We start from the raw sequence: 15,873 nt of genomic DNA, 5'->3' as shown, positions 1-15,873 counted from the left end.
AGCATTTTTGGATGAGAAAGGTGTGGTACGTAGCAGGCTGGCCTTGCCCGCCGCAGTTCCCTCAAAAAAGAAAAAAGAAAAAAGAAAAAGAAAGGTGTGGTAGCTCCTGGGTGTAGGCCTGTAGGGACACCTTCATGATTAATGAAGTTAGACAAAATAGAAAAATATCTGAAATTTCGTGACATCAATCTGCTCAAACGTTTTAGGTGCTTGGAATTTTTTTTCGAGAAATTTCATTTAGAGAAAGGTCCACACATGAGAACAAAATATGTGTTCAGAAGTGCTAAAAAACTTTGAGTAATGAATTTTTTTTGTGTGTGTAGAGGTCCTCGAATGTTTTTTCGCATGAAATCTTGAAAGCACCTACAAAGTTTGAGTTTATTTGATGTCACGAATTTTCAGATATTTTTTGATTTTGTTTTGTTTTTATTTTTAATTTACTGTTAACGAGGGTGTCTCTACACCTGGGAACTGACAAAACCCACTCTCGGGGACAATTTATGGGGTAGATGGAACCTAATTAAGTTTTTTGCTTCCGTCGGTCAACTTTTAGCAATATACTAATTGATTGGAGCAGATTAATTTACACCGATAAACTGCGTGTACCCTAAAGAAATCAAAGATGGCCACAAAATTAATCGAATCAACGTAGCACAAATCATGCTAAAGTCCACCCATGCCGCGCGGAGCATGCATGGAAAGAATAATTAACCAGCTGCCAGTACGATGACTAAGGGAGCACATGACTGAATTCACAGACCACACCAATCTGAGCATGCATGCCCTAAGAAATCACAAGCGCACACAATTTTAACCGAATCACTTGACAACGCTAAAGATCACAGTATCACACATAGTACTGAAAGTTGACATATGATATTACTTTATTACAATTGTAGGAGGACTAACCTCTTTTTTGAAGCAAATATAATAGTAGCAGGCAGCGGTACACGCATGAGATCCATTACAGTACCGTAATCTAGCTCGACGACAAGCAGTAGTACAAACGATACTACCACACAGACAGACACGCAGCACGCATATGTAAAGTTTATCAACTAGCAAGTGCGATGATAAATTATGAAGCAAATAACGTATACGACTAGCTATAGAGCACTAGTCAATGGATGGATTGTAGATCATGCATGCACGCACGTACGTACGTATAGTAGATGCCTGCATGCAGTGGACGATGGATCTCTCGGGTCTTCTCTTCTAGCGGGGGCACTGGAAGCCGGAGGGGACGTTCTTGCCGCAGTAGTTGACGAGGAGGCTGAGATCGATGGGCACGTTGAGGTTGATGCCCAGGATGTTGGCCTTGAGCGCCGTGCACAGGCACACCGCCGCCTCCAGGTCGGCGAGCCCCTGGATCAGCGAGCAGCACGGCTGCTTCGGCGGCGTCCCCAGCTGCAGGTTGATCAGCCCGTTGAGCACGTTGGCGCACACCCCCAGCTTCAGCGCATCGATGGGGCACCGCGCGCGCCCGCCTGATCCGCCTCCTCCCGATCCGCCACCGCCGGACCCGCCGCCGCCGCTGCCGCCTCCTCCTGATCCGCCTCCGGCGCTACCGCCTCCTCCAGATCCCCCTCCGCCGCTGCCTCCTCCTCCAGAACCGCCTCCACCGCTGCCTCCACTGCCCCCGCTCCCACCACCGCCGCCACCACTCCCACCTCCACCGCCACCCCCACCGCCGCCGCCTCCGCCGGGGCTAGGGCAGGATCCGCAGTGGCAGCCGCAGGCGTCGGCGAAGGTGAAGAAGAGCAGGTTCAGGGCCAGCAGCGTGGCGATCACCGCCGCCTTCTTCGCCATGGCTGCCAAGCTACCTCTCCTGCTGCTGTGCGTGTACAGGGTTTAGACTGCCTCTGCCGTGTGTTTCTGTGTGTGCAGTGCAAGGGAGCTCGGGGCGCTATTTATAGCTCAAGAAGGAAGCAAGGGGTTTAAGTTTAGCTAGCCCACCCACAGATATTTTAGTCACCCCATGTGAAGATGAGATGAGCAAGAGCTAGCTGCCCACCACTGGTGCAAGCAAGCTAGAAGACGATGCACGCATGTGATCGAGCTGGCTCTGGGGAATGGGGATGGAAGCACAAGGAGATGGTAACAGACACGGGAGCTGTTTGGGTTTGGAAGGTTGCCGATTCAAGGGCCATCACGGCCTAGTGCTGCAGGAAAGATGGCGTACGACTCTATGCGTCTGGCTAGCTAGCATCCTTTACCACTGCAGCTTAAGCTTTCCGGTGAATGAATTTCCAGCTGCTGATTGTGCCTGCGCGTGGAGGGTGTCGGGTCGTGTCATTCCGATCGGGTGCATGGTCGAAATCCAATCACTCAGTCAGCTGGTCACAGTGCGCCCCGTGATCACCCACTAGCCAGGGTTCATGGTCTTGCACTACGCGGCACGTACGACGTTGGTCGTAGGTACACCGAAGAACTCATGTGCCGACGAGCAGGCGTGGCCGGCCGGCCGGCCAGTATGGGCGCGCGCGCAGAACTAGGTAACACATTACATGATAAGAGTCATCGAAACCATGGCATTATTTGCGTATGCATGCATGTTCGTGTTCATGTTCATGGGGAAGACGCGCGCCCGCATTTGGTATTCACCGATCAGCCCAACACTCACATCACATGGTTGGTTTAGGACCCTATCTTTTTCTTAGCAAATGTTTACCCACGTAACCATAGCTTAGGTATAGATTCATGTGTAAAGTTACCACATTTTCGATCAAGAAAAAATTCACGAAACCGCGCCATGATTTTTGGGACAAGTTATATCACGGCATCACCAAAACAATCATCAATATCTTACGAGCCGACGTATGACAGGATTATCGTGTCTAATCTTCTCGATCTTGCTTTATTTAGAGGCAGACAAAATGGAGGAGGATTTGTTGTCTATGAGGACATATACACCCTATATGAGAAAAAACTTAGTAATTCAACAAAAAGTCAAAAATTCCTGCAAATATATTTGAAATAAACTTGACCTTCTGCTGTACCCGTAAGAAAAAATCCACAAAAAGAAAATATCCCTTTGATTTCTTTTCAAAAATGACAATTTTTTGGCTAAAATAGTGTGAGTAGTGACCTATAATAGCAAATAAATTTTGTCTTTTTGTTGTGAGGTCAACTTTTGTTTTTTTTCTGAAAATTTATATGCTAGTGCAAAAGTAAGTCAAGTGTTTTGTCAAAATAGTTCTTACCTATTTTGACATTTTATAGAAATATTTAAAAAAAAATCCTCATATAGGGTGTATATACAACCAGAAATCATTGGGCATTTCCCCAGACAAAATGACAATGCTACCCACTTAATTTCTTCCTCCTACTAGGATTGACCGTCCAACACTGACAGAGTGTTTACCGTGGCATTTTCTATTGGAAGTTTATCTCGGTACTCGCATGTTCATGCATGGGATCGAGACGCCCGTGTGTACTGAGTACGTGTGTGCGTCACTTCCTGCATATGCAATGCATGGGCCTGATCTGCCCATGGTTTGGTTACTAGCATAGTCTAGCCAGCTGTGAGCTTTTGGCCATGTTCAAGAAAATGAAAGCTGTGCGTTTTGGCAACATACGTGCGCGCACGTTCCTCTAGGTTATCCCCTTAACCGTACTAACTCTTCTGCCTGGCGCATGCGTCCAACTTGACATACATGCAACCATACGTACGTGTTGCGCATCTACGCGGTTCTCGGTCAGTCGGGTTTGTCCTCCTAGGCTAGCTACTGTGCGACGTGTCTCATCTTCTTCTTTTTTAGGTTGTGGGCAGCCATGGAAACCAACACCACCGGATCCAAGAAGAAGAGAGAAATGGAGGACCCCCGCCAGAATTGCGATCCATGCCTACGCTAAGAGCAAATTTGAACCCTCAAACTCACGCGCACGCGTCCGCGGACAGTTACCGGTTATACGACTTAAATTAGCTACTCTGCATCTGAATTTTTCATATTTCAACCCATAAATCCATACAAAGCATGCAAAAAAAAAAATCCTACGTACTACGTACTACCCTATCTAGCTTCGTCTTCAGAGACGACCATGACATCCGTGTCGGGTGTTGACACCCGATTTTGGCATGGTCAATAACTTAATTAAGATGGCCTTAAATAGAGAAGTGATCTACATGAAAAATTCAGTCTTGTCGACATGAACATCTTTGAAGTTTGGGCCATCGCCATCCAATCTCATCTTTGAGGGCCGAAGTTGTGCTCGAAATACTAGGATTTCGTATGCAGAGTACTGTTCGACCCATTAGGCCACTAAGAAAGCCTCATATGAGAAAAGTCTCACTGAAGCGATCAATTTTTATATAAAAATCATCTCAATCCGAGCCCGTATGCAAAAGTTAGAGTCACCGGAGTGCGGCCCTGTCACGAGCCAAAAAGTGGCGCGCCCCGTCAAACACTCGTATGGCTGATGTCTGATGGGTAGCACGAGTAATTGTCTTTATTGCGCGAGCTATTCGGCCTTCAAGATTATCTCGTATCGAAAAACGTTCAACATGAAAGTTGTTCGCCTCGTCAAAACGGTTAAATTTGCTTTTGGGGCGCATCTTCATCTAAGGTCATATGTGGCCTGTGTGACCCAAAAACCAAACAGATGTCTCAGAGTTACCTAAATCCGAGTTCGGTTAATTTTGAAAAGATTTGGACCGGATTTGGAGTCATTTTCTTGTACGGGAAGTCCAGCCGCCTCATAAATAGATGAGAGGTGATGGCCGATTGAACAACAGACAATTGATCAAATCTATCTAACACTTTTTACCTTACTTTTATCTTCTCCCTGTTCTTCTTCTTCTTCTTCCTCGTTCTTCGCTCGTTCTTCTTGTTGTAGGGCAGCGAACCTCGAGGCCCTAGGGGCGATCAGGTCGACTAGGGCAGCCCATTGCCTCCGCGCCCCCTGACGGGGTCCCTCCCGGGCGTGTGGGGTTTCTGGTCTAAAAAGCGCCCGTCGGATTGCTTGCATACCATGCTACCGGACGGTCTCCTTCGACGTGAGCTGTGGTGCATCACCCCCGGCGTTGAGGGTACACGGTGACGTGTTCGTGTGCGAACACACTTTTTAGCGACTCCGTTGGGGAAGAAGCTTCGAACGGTCTCCAGCCCGTTTTTACTACGAAGAGATCGTCATCTAGGATTTGTAATCTACGAAGGTACTATGAATAATGCATATGTTGTTGCTACATCATTTAATGAGCATAATGCGTCAAATAGCCCTAGTTTTATCAATCATGCATCTAATTATGTGCAACAGCCGATTCAGAATAATCTCCATGCTTCTAGTTACAATTTTGGAAACATAACACATATGTATCCCAACCCTCATGCATCGGCAACCCCACAAATCTGTATGCCCATGAACAACATGATGAGTTTGGTTAATCAAGTTGAAACACCCCATGTAGGAACTTCCAATAGTATGCAACAAAGTGTTTCAACTTTTTATTCATCGGCAAATAACTTGCAGTATGTTAATCCAAACGTGCAGGTGGATAGGAGAATTGGCCATGCTACTACTAGTTATGCGGCCAATTACCCTCAAACATCATCTGCTACTATTTTTTGACACCATACGCAACTGTTGATGTCCATAATTCGGCTCTGCACCTTCATGGTCATGGCCGAATAAGTGAAACTTCTACAGGAGCACAATGCCTTCACCTACTACCGTGACATATCATGCCCCCCCTACACAATTACGGAATTTCGGCAACATCTCATTGCCAAAAGAGTCTAAAAGCATCGGGGGGCAACCATATCCAGACTGGGCAATTGAGAACAAGCTTACATTCTCTTGGGACTTGTGCAACTCCATTCGACATGAACTAATAGAACGCAGGAAGCATCATGATTTTGCTGCTGTAAAAGCTAGAGTTGTGCAAATGATGCACTCGCCTAGTGTTGTATCATCCAGTGTACCCCCTAAATAATTGCAAAGTTTCGGCACCTCATTGTCGGAAGAGCCTCAAAGTATTGGGGGGCAATCTCATAGGGAGTGGATGGAAATTGAGATAAAAAAATTTAAAGCTTGCCAAGCTAAGATGTGGGCTAAAATTAGACAAGAGCGAGAAGCCTTGGAAATTCAAAAGATAAACGTATTGATTTAGGTAACAAAGAAAATTTGGTTATTAAAAAAGCCGAATCAAATAGTATGTGTATGGAATCTATTGAAGAAAAAGAGGATGCCAAGGCATTGGAGAGTCACTCAAAAGTGAAGCAAAGTATTATTCAAGTGATACAACCATCATGCTCTCCTAGCGTGTATGAAGATATATGTCTAGCAAATGATTTACCTATTTTCAGATTTGGTCACAACTTTATTGCTGATACATATATTAGGAAAAATCTTATAATTTTGAAAGACCAATGATGAAGGGCAATTTACTTGTTAGCAATAAAATTGTTACTAAGCATATAGGTCAATATAGTGTACCTTTCAGAGAGACCGATAGTGACTTATTACTGCAGCCAAAACTTTTCTCATTGCTTTATTTAAAATTCATATCTAATTGGGTAGTTTTGTTTGTTTCACTATTGGCTTACGCATGGTCTCAATTGAGACATGTATGTTCTAAATACTTTGATTTCAGAAATTCAAAGCCAAGATTATACCCTGTTGAGAAAACCGATGATAGTATAATTTCCTTTTCAAAGACATCAGAGATAAAGGAGTAAATAGCATAAAACTACCACTTTTCGTGCTAGGGTTCCAAAAAACCACCACTTTTTTGTTTGTGACTGATACCTACCACTTTTCTCGTCGGCTGTCTCAAAAAACCCAAATCACCCGTTGCTAGCGTTTTAAACCATTTTCTGACGGACCAGGCCCGCCTGTCAGGCCACGTCATCGCCGCGCGTGACGGAGAGGCCGGTAACGGCCGTTACTCGGACCGACCAGTGCGGTCGGACCTCACCCGCTCGTGCGCTCATTAAGTCATCTCCCTCCCTCTCACTTTGCTCCCCTGCCCGCACACATCTCTGCTCTCACTCTCACTCTCTCGCTCCTCTCCTCTCTGCTCTTCGACGCCGGCGGCGACATGCGCTGTGGAAGCTCCACCGCCGCCATGCCTTCCTGGAATGACGGGGATACGAGCTCAGAGGATGAGTGCGACATCACAAGCATGGACATGGCTCTTTGGGTAAGTTTTTCGATCTGCTGAGCTAGGGTTAGGGTTCATCTAGGAGCTAGATTAGGTTAGTGTTCATCTTGGTGAGCTAGGGGTAAGCTTTGGTTACTGTTATTTAGTAGGCAGGGTTATGGTTGCTGTTTGAGCTATGTTTATGTATGGTTGAAAACTAGGGTTAGGGTCAGGGTTCTTGCTGGATTGGGGAATTAATTTGTGATCTATATCTAGTTCTGTGAGCGAAGGTGATTTTGTTGATGTGTTCATGCAGGAGACCCCTGACACCACCGTGGAGCCTCTTTTCTGTGGCCAGTTGGAGCTTTCTGAACCCACCTGCATGATGCACCAGATGAGGCCAATTAAGTGTGTGGCATTTGAAGGAACCTTAACTAGAAGGCGTTTCTATGGTTGTCCAGTGCAGCAGGTATAGTACCTTAATTGGAATCATTTTCTTCTGAACCCACACGTGTATTTACAAGGGTGACAAGTTGCTGTTCTGAACCCACACAGTATTATGTTGACAAGTTGCTCTTCTGAACCTACACTGTATTATTTAGGATGAACTGCAATGTGCCTTGTATTAAGGTATTGAGGGATATGGTTACTATCAAAAATGCTTATGTATAGGAAGCATATATCTGTGAATGTACTTGTACAAGCAGGTTGGGTTTTAGTTATAGTTTGAGTTATATAAACAACATATTCAGTTTCCTTAAGCCTCACCTTTAGTTTCTTAGTTTGATATGATTTGTTGTTATGAAATTGAGTGCACTTAGTGATGTATATTTCAATTTCCAAATGCAGAGTGAAGGTGTTAACTGTGGTGTTACTGAGTGGGTTGACAAGCCCTGGCATCCAATTCTTCAGAATTGCTTGTCCAGGCTGTGGGACATGTACCATGAACAGAATTGTGGCAGGGTAGTTGATAAGCAGAAGTATGAGAAGCATTTGGCCAAGCTTAAGACTGAATATGACAAGCTATACATTGAGTACACAAAGCTTGTCCAAGATGTATCCAAGATGTTTGATTGGCAGGATGGTAGGGTAGACCACATGGATTACTAGAAGGCAGTTGAGGAGGAAGAATTTGAGAAGAAGAAGAAAGAGGTAGAAGAGAGTGCTAGGTTGGAGGTTCACATGGAGAAGCTCAAACTTGCCAAGGAACAAAGGTGCATTTTACAGAGTCAAGCTGACATTATCAAGAATACCAGGAAGGCAAAGAAGGAGGTTGAATAGGAGAGAGATTTGCTTAAGATAGAGAAGGCCAAGCTTGAGCATGTGGTGAATGAGCTGCTGAATGATGGGCATGCAAGCAAGGAGAAACTTGAGAAAATCAAGGCCATCCTTGATTCATGAAGTGTGTTCTGCAGATGGTGAAGTACATCCAAGGCCTTTATAAGTACGTGGCCTAACAATATGATGTGAAGATATGGGGTGTACATTTTGGGGAATGTGAAGCTAATCTAGTCTATGTCTATGCCAATGTTAAGAACTGTAGTTTATGCTGCTAGAACCTTTAATGCTAAGTTATGAACTAAGTTGTAATGAATGTCTGCCTGTATTTGAACCTCTTATGCTATGTTATGGAGTCAGTGATAAGCACTGCTGGACTATGCTATGTGTTTTTTATGTTTAAAAGGTAGTTGTGTTTATTAGTGCTTTGTACCTGGGCTTTGTGGCCCAGTTATATTTACAAACATAGGCCTACTCCACCCACCCTCCACTGCTCATAAATAGCCTACTCCACCCACCCTCCTCCCTCCAGAACACAGCCGCCACACCCCACCTCTAGAAACCCTAGATGGATCCAGAGCTTGGGGAGGTGACAGATGAGGAAGAGGAGGCAGTGCATGCAGTGGATATGAGGAGGCATAGGGCTCGCCCTGCGGTGCCCATGCCATCAGCTTGGGAGCTAGAGTGGGAGCTGGAGTTCAAGAGGAGGCTGGCAGAGAAGATCTTGGAGAAGTGCAACTCAGATGAGTTCACAGTTCTTGTCCCTGGCGGCAGGCGCAAGAGCTCAGGGAAGATCATCAGGTGGGCTAGGGCACAGGCAGTAATCGCTCCTCACCCTTCTACCAGAGCAAAGTGGCGTCGTTTCTTCGGTCGTTACGATTGAGAGTTGTTAGTAGTTATTTTAATTATGAATAAGAGTATGAGCTATGTATCCCTTCCACTTTCTGTACAACTCTTTGTATGAAAGAATGTTTGCATGGTGGAATCTATGAATGTTTGATTATTTGAAAGAATGTTTGATTCTTTGAAAGAATGTTTCTATCAATCTGTGCATCAGTTGCAAAGCTCATAAGTTTCAAACACTCAGGTAGTGCAACCCAGAAGTGCAACCCAGGAGTTTGAAACAATCTTTGCACCAGGAAGTGCAACCCAGAAGTCACAAACACTCAGGTTTCATAATGCAAACACGTAGGTTTCATAATGCAAGCAAATACATAGGTTTCAGGAACCAAATACTCAGGTTTCAGGAAGTAAATACATAGGTTTTAGGAAGCAAACACTCAAGTTTCAGCAAACAAATACATAGGTTTCAGGAAGCAAACACTTAGGTTTCAGCACTCATACAGTGCAAACAAGACAATTTTCCAGCACTCAATAGTTACCACTAGCAGTGAAATATGCCTTCCACTTTCCAGTTGGCTTCCTAACCCTCTTGGACCCAATCTCCATCTCAGAGTGAGCAGCTTGCCTTGGAGCATTGAAACCTGTGTACCCCCCTCCTCTGCCAGCTGTTGATGCTCTGGTGTTCTTTGCTGGAGAGGCAATGGATGACCTTGTGTTCTTGGCTGGTGAAGATGTGCTAGGAGCCCTTGTCTTCTTGGTTGCTTTGGTCTTCTTGGCAGGTGCTGATGTGGCAGGTGCTGGAGTAGCAGAAGCAGCTGCCTTGTTCCTCTTTGCTGGTCCTGGAGTAGCTGTGGCTGTTGCAGGCCTCTTCCTAGCTATGGCTGGTGCTGATGGTGCTGATGGTGGTGGTGATGCAACCACACCTGTAGTAGCTCTGGTAGATGAAGAGTAGTCTGACCTATACATCCTCTATTGCATTGAGCAGACCCTGTTCATTGATTTTGTATTAATAACTAGTGAAGTAAGTAGAGAAAGCATTACATAGTGCAAGGAAAAGCAGTACATAGTGAAAGGAAAAGCAGTTAAATCATGAAGAGTAGTTGTACCTTTTGCCTGTCTGACATAATTGTGTAGGGCCCAAACTTGTTGCCACTACCAATTACTGTCCTTAACTGTGTAAGAAACCAAGTCCAACTATCTGTCTCCTCATTGTCAACAACACCAAATGCAATAGGGAAGATGTTGTTGTTGCCATCCCTCCCTGTTGCTGCCAGGATTTGCTGCCCAGTGCTTAGTTTGATGAAGCATCCATCAAGACCTGCATTTTAAGCCATTAGTAAGCAGCAACATGTAATGAAATCCCTATTTAAGCACTATACATACTAGATTTACCTATGAAAGGCCTGCAACCATTTATGAACCCCTCCTTACAAGCAAACAGACAGTAAAACATGTAATGAAACCTTGGGGTAGGTGCTGGGTGGAGTTCAAATTCCTTTGTTGTCACAACACACCTACTACCAGGGTTCGTGTCCAAAACACACTGCAGATAGTCTCTTAACCTGTAGTATTGTGTCTTGTGATCCCCTTGCACAACATCAACTGCTTTCCTCCTTGCCCTGTAGGCCAAACTTTTTGGAACATGTACTCCAAATTTCTTTTTTGTATAACTCAGTATAGTCTCAACACCTGCACCAGGATTGGATCTTACATTATCCTCAACAGCCTTTGCAACCCACTTCATGGTAACCTTTGTGTTCTCTCCACTTGCTCCACAGGTGTGATCAAGATTCATCTTCTTGATGCTAAAGGTTGACTCATGGGCAATCTTAGAAGCAGTAATATAAAACTCACAACCATGCTTTCTATCTGAGCACCAGGCTATGATCCTACTTGGATCATTCCTATGGTACTCAAAGTTCCTAAGTGTCCTAACATGGTAGTTTCTCAATGCTTCTCTGAACTCTACCACATTCAGAAAGCACAAATGAATCCTAAACTGTTCATGTGCATCAGGCCTAGAGGAATCATACCATATTCTCTCCTTCTTCTTCTTCAATTTTCTCTTCCTGCCACAAGGCAACCTAGGTGCATCATCTTCTTCATCAGAAATGCCTTCATCACCTGGAAAGCAGAACTCATCAGCTTCTGGCATGAAATCTTCAAACTTTATGTGATCTGGCTCACTGTGTGATCTGCTTGTTGGGCCTTGTTTCCTCACAGGTATCTTCTGTGCCACAGTTTTCACATGATCTGAAGCTTCTTCTTCATCATCTTCTTCAGAACCATTTGGCTCCTGCCAAAACTCGGAGGGTTCAGAAGCAGCCCCAAAATAATGCTCAGCCATCTCTTCCTCTTCCCTGTAGTGCTGACTTGTTCCTTCACCACCTTCATCTTCTGCCCTAGCCCAAGACTTGTATGAAATTTTCTTCCCTCTGTAATCACCCCTGAAAAACTCAAAATCTGAAGAGGATTTGTCCAACTCATCTTCATCTTGATCTTCTGCTTCAATGCCTTCAATTTCCACTGCCTCTTTTCCCTTGTTGAAATTACAACTCTGCTGTGTGTTAAAATATGGATCAACAGGCACAACTGGAGGCTGTGAAGAATTTGAGACAGGGAAAAGGACACCTTCTTGGGAAACACTATAAACAACGGGATCACCAACTTGACTCATTGGAATCTGCTCTTCAAGCAAGGTGTGGTCCATGTTTGCATCTGCCGGATTTGGGTCACTAGCCTCTCTCACTGTTATGTTCAATACTTTCTTCTCAGCAAACAAATCTAGCATTTCCTCCACCTTCTCATCATTGTCCAAAATCTCAATCCCCTCCAGCCCCTTACCCTCATCCTTAACATATGACAGATAGGCATCCAACCCATAGCCCTCAAGTTCAATAAGTGCTAACAATAACAGGTAATTCATTTCTGATAAGGAAAACTTCCTTTCCATGTTGTCTCTACCCTGAAAATGCAGCCTCAATTCCCATACTTCATCATCCAAACTATGCAAAAAAAGAAACAACACATTCAGATTTCTTCAGATTTTCAAGTTAAAAAGTATGCAACAGTTTCACTTGCACAACATATCATCCAAACCTAAACCCTAATTCATATATTGCTTACAATGTATACATAATAATATACCAAAGAAACTAATTCATTAACAATCTAAGAAACAAATCCTAACCCTAGTTCATAAATAAACTAAGAAAAATAATTAAAACAATTCATAATCCACGCCACCAAGTGAGGAGGCCCACTGGTGCCCGCCTTCTGGATCCGCGTGGATGCATTTGGCCATTGCCCTGGCCGCGTGGAACGCCGGCGAGATCTGGACCTCCTGCGTCGGTGGCCCAGACGAGCGCTGGGTCGGGAAACTTGCGCTGCCTAGCCACTTGTTGACCTCGGAGTGAGCACCGCCCTCGCCGTTGGCTGTCGCCCCAGGCTCGCCGTCGTCCTTCTTCTTCGCCGCCGCCATCGTCGGGAGAGACAGAGAGCACGGGGGAAAGGAGGAGCGAGAGAGATGCTGCAGACAGAGAGAGAAAGGCAGCGAGCGAGAGGGTGCGGTCCGACCGCACCGGTCGGTCCGAGTAACGGCCGTTAACGGAGTCGCCGTCACTCGCGGCGCTGACGTGGCCTCACAGGCGGGCCCGGACCGTCAGAAAACGGTTCAAAACGCTAGCAACGGGCGATTTGGGTTTTTTGAGACAGCCGACGAGAAAAGTGGTAGGTATCGGTCACAAACAAAAAAGTGGTGGTTTTTTGAAACCCTAGCATGAAAAGTGGTAGTTTTATGCTATTTACTAGAGATAAAGTGCAAAACACAATGCATAGCGAATGGGGTAATACAAAATCTGAACCATTCATTTACATAACTCCAAAGCCGTTCTCACAGCAAGATAGGGAATAAAAAGTTTATCTTCAATTCATTCAACCATGTGTGATTAAATATTTGATTTTTTGATGAGAACTAATTCAAAAGTTTACATTCAATTCAAGCATGTGTGATTAAATATTTGATCCGTTGTGTGTACCGTGTAGGGTGTGCGTCACCTCCTGCATATGCATGCATGGGCCTGATCTGCTCATGATTTGGTTAGGATGTAGTCTAGCCAACTGTGAGTTTTTGGCCATGTTCAAGAAATTGAAAGCTGTGAGTTTTGGCGACATATGTGCGCGCACGTTCCTCTAGGTTATCCCCTTAACCGTACTAACTCTTCTGCCTGGCGCATGCGTCCAACTTGACATACATGCAACCATACGTACGTGTTGCGCATCTACGCGGTTCTCGGTCAGTCGGGTTTGTCCTCCTAGTCCTAGGCTAGCTACTGTGAGACGTGTCTCATCTCTCTTTTAGGTTGTGTGTCCTCTTTTGAGTTTTTTTTTGGAAAAGGGGACTCCCCGGTCTCTGCATCAGAACGATGCATACGGCCACTTAGATAATTAAAATTGGTTCAACAATATCGTAGAGTCGTAAAACAAAATAAAGTCGAGCTCACATAGACCTCGACGCGAAAACAGAAAAAGGCCATAAAGCCACAACCGGCTGACAGAAATAAAGATAGAAAAACTAATTGCCTATCCTATTACATGACCGCCATCCAAACCGGTTGAAGATATCCCGCGCTACCATCTCCCACCGGACAGATCCAGTAACCAAACGCTCCCTGGCCTGCGTCGGAGTGAGTAGGGACCACATACGGATCAACGCCGTAGCACGGAATACAACCTGCAAAAAATGAATAGTAGTTATTCTGTTAAAAGCCAAATCATTTCTGCAGTTCCAAATTGCCCATAACAACGCACAAACCCCTACACGAATGTGTCTAGCTGTAACGGACTCTATCCCATCCAGCCACGTTCCAAATAACGATCCGACCGAACTCGGAGGAGTAATGTTAATGGCAATTTGCATGGAGCGCCACAAAATTCTTGCCAACGGGCACTCAAAGAAGAGATGCTTGATGGTTTCATCCCGATCACATAAACTACACCTAGTAGATCCTGTCCAATTGCGCTTAACCAAGTTGTCCTTTGTTAGAATGACCTGTTTATGGACAAACCACATAAACACTTTAATTTTCAAAGGAACTTTGACTTTCCAAACATGTTTGGAGCTAGGAATGACATTCGAGTTAATAACATCGATGTACATCGACTTAACGGTAAATTGTCCAGACCTAGTAAGTTTCCAACACAACTGATCGGGCTGATGATGTAGCTGAACCTCCATCAGTCTACGCACCAGATGAAGCCAAGCTTCCCATCTATTGCCAACAAGCACCCTCCTAAACTAGATATTAAGGGGAGTGGCCTGCATAATCGTTGCCACTAGCGCATCACGGCGATGTACAATACGATACAGAGTTGGGTACTGTAATGCCAAAGGTGTATCACCAAGCCAAGTGTCCTCCCAGAAGCGAGTATCGTTGCCATCTCCGACAATAAACTTTGTTCTATTAAAGAAGGCTGCCTTAACTCTCATAAGCCCCTTCCAAAATGGCGAATCAGTTGGTCTCACTGTCACCTGTGACAAAGTTTTGGATTGCAGATACTTGTTACGAAGAATCTGTGCCCAAGTCGCATCAGTCTCAACTGATAGCTTATATAGCCACTTACTAAGCAGGCATCTGTTGTTAACCTCAAGATTCTTGATACCCAACCCCCCCTAATCCTTAGGACGACAAATTATATCCCACTTGGCGTGTCTATACTTTCTCTTAAGATCATCACTCTGCCAAAAAAATCTTGATCGATAGAAGTCCAGCCTTTTCCTAACCCCAACTGGAACCTCAAAGAAAGATAGGAGGAACATTGGCATACTTGTGAGCACCGAATTAATAAGAATTAACCGGCCTCCATAAGACATAAGTTTGCCCTTCCAGCAACTAAGTTTCTTTTCGAACCGATCTTCGATACATTTCCACTCTCTGTTCGTGAGCTTACGATGATGAATGGGTATACCTAGGTAAGTAAAAGGTAAAGCCCCTAATTCACAACCAAACAATTGCCTATAAGCCTCTTGTTCCTCCTTGGCTCTACCAAAGCAGAACAACTCGCTTTTATGAAAGTTAATCTTTAAACCGGACAATTGTTCAAATAAACACAACACCAGCTTCATGTTTCTCGCTTTTGCCAAGTCATGCTCCATAAAGATGATTGTATCATCAGCGTACTGCAAAATGGACACACCCCCATCAACTAGGTTAGGCACCAAGACACCTACCTGACCGGCATCCTTTGCCCTGCCTATGAGAATGGCCAACATATCGACCACAATGTTGAACAAAATAGGGGACATTGGATCTCCTTGCCTCAGGCCTTTGTGTGTCTGGAAATAATGCCCTATATCATCATTTACTTTAATTCCAACACTACCTTTTTGCGTAAAGGATTCTACCTGGCGTCGCCAAGCCTCATCAAAACCCTTCATGCGTAAAGCCTGTTGAAGGAATGGCCATTTGACTTTGTCATACGCTTTTTCGAAATCCACTTTGAAAACAACCCCATCCAGCTTTTTCGTGTGGATTTCATGGAGCGTTTCATGAAGGACCACAACACCCTCAAGGATGTTCCTGTCCGGCATGAAAGCAGTTTGGGTAGGCTGCACAACAGCATGCGCGATCTGTGAGAGCCTATTGGTCCCGACCTTGGTGAAAATTTTGAAA

At 44.8% G+C, this 15,873-nt stretch overlaps 1 protein-coding gene across 1 annotated transcript; it reads right to left on the bottom strand.

The window, feature by feature from the left end:
- Positions 1-860: 860 nt before the first annotated feature.
- On the bottom strand, positions 861-1,940 carry LOC123099113 (ctenidin-1). Its single transcript, XM_044521255.1, has one exon. It carries the CDS (start codon positions 1,807-1,809, stop codon positions 1,216-1,218), a length of 594 nt encoding a protein of 197 aa, XP_044377190.1. The 5' UTR covers positions 1,810-1,940; the 3' UTR covers positions 861-1,215.
- Positions 1,941-15,873: the final 13,933 nt, after the last annotated feature.

This window comes from Triticum aestivum, chromosome 4D, assembly GCF_018294505.1.
Source record: "Triticum aestivum cultivar Chinese Spring chromosome 4D, IWGSC CS RefSeq v2.1, whole genome shotgun sequence".
In the NCBI taxonomy this organism is placed as follows: Eukaryota; Viridiplantae; Streptophyta; class Magnoliopsida; order Poales; family Poaceae; genus Triticum; species Triticum aestivum.
The sequence above is the reverse complement of the archived record's forward strand: the minus strand, read 5'-3'. Positions and strand labels throughout refer to the sequence as shown.

What these genes read in the sequence shown, in the direction of transcription:
- LOC123099113 (XM_044521255.1), bottom strand. Translation starts at nt 1,809, where the DNA reads ATGGCGAAGAAGGCGGCGGTGATCGCCACGCTGCTGGCCCTGAACCTG.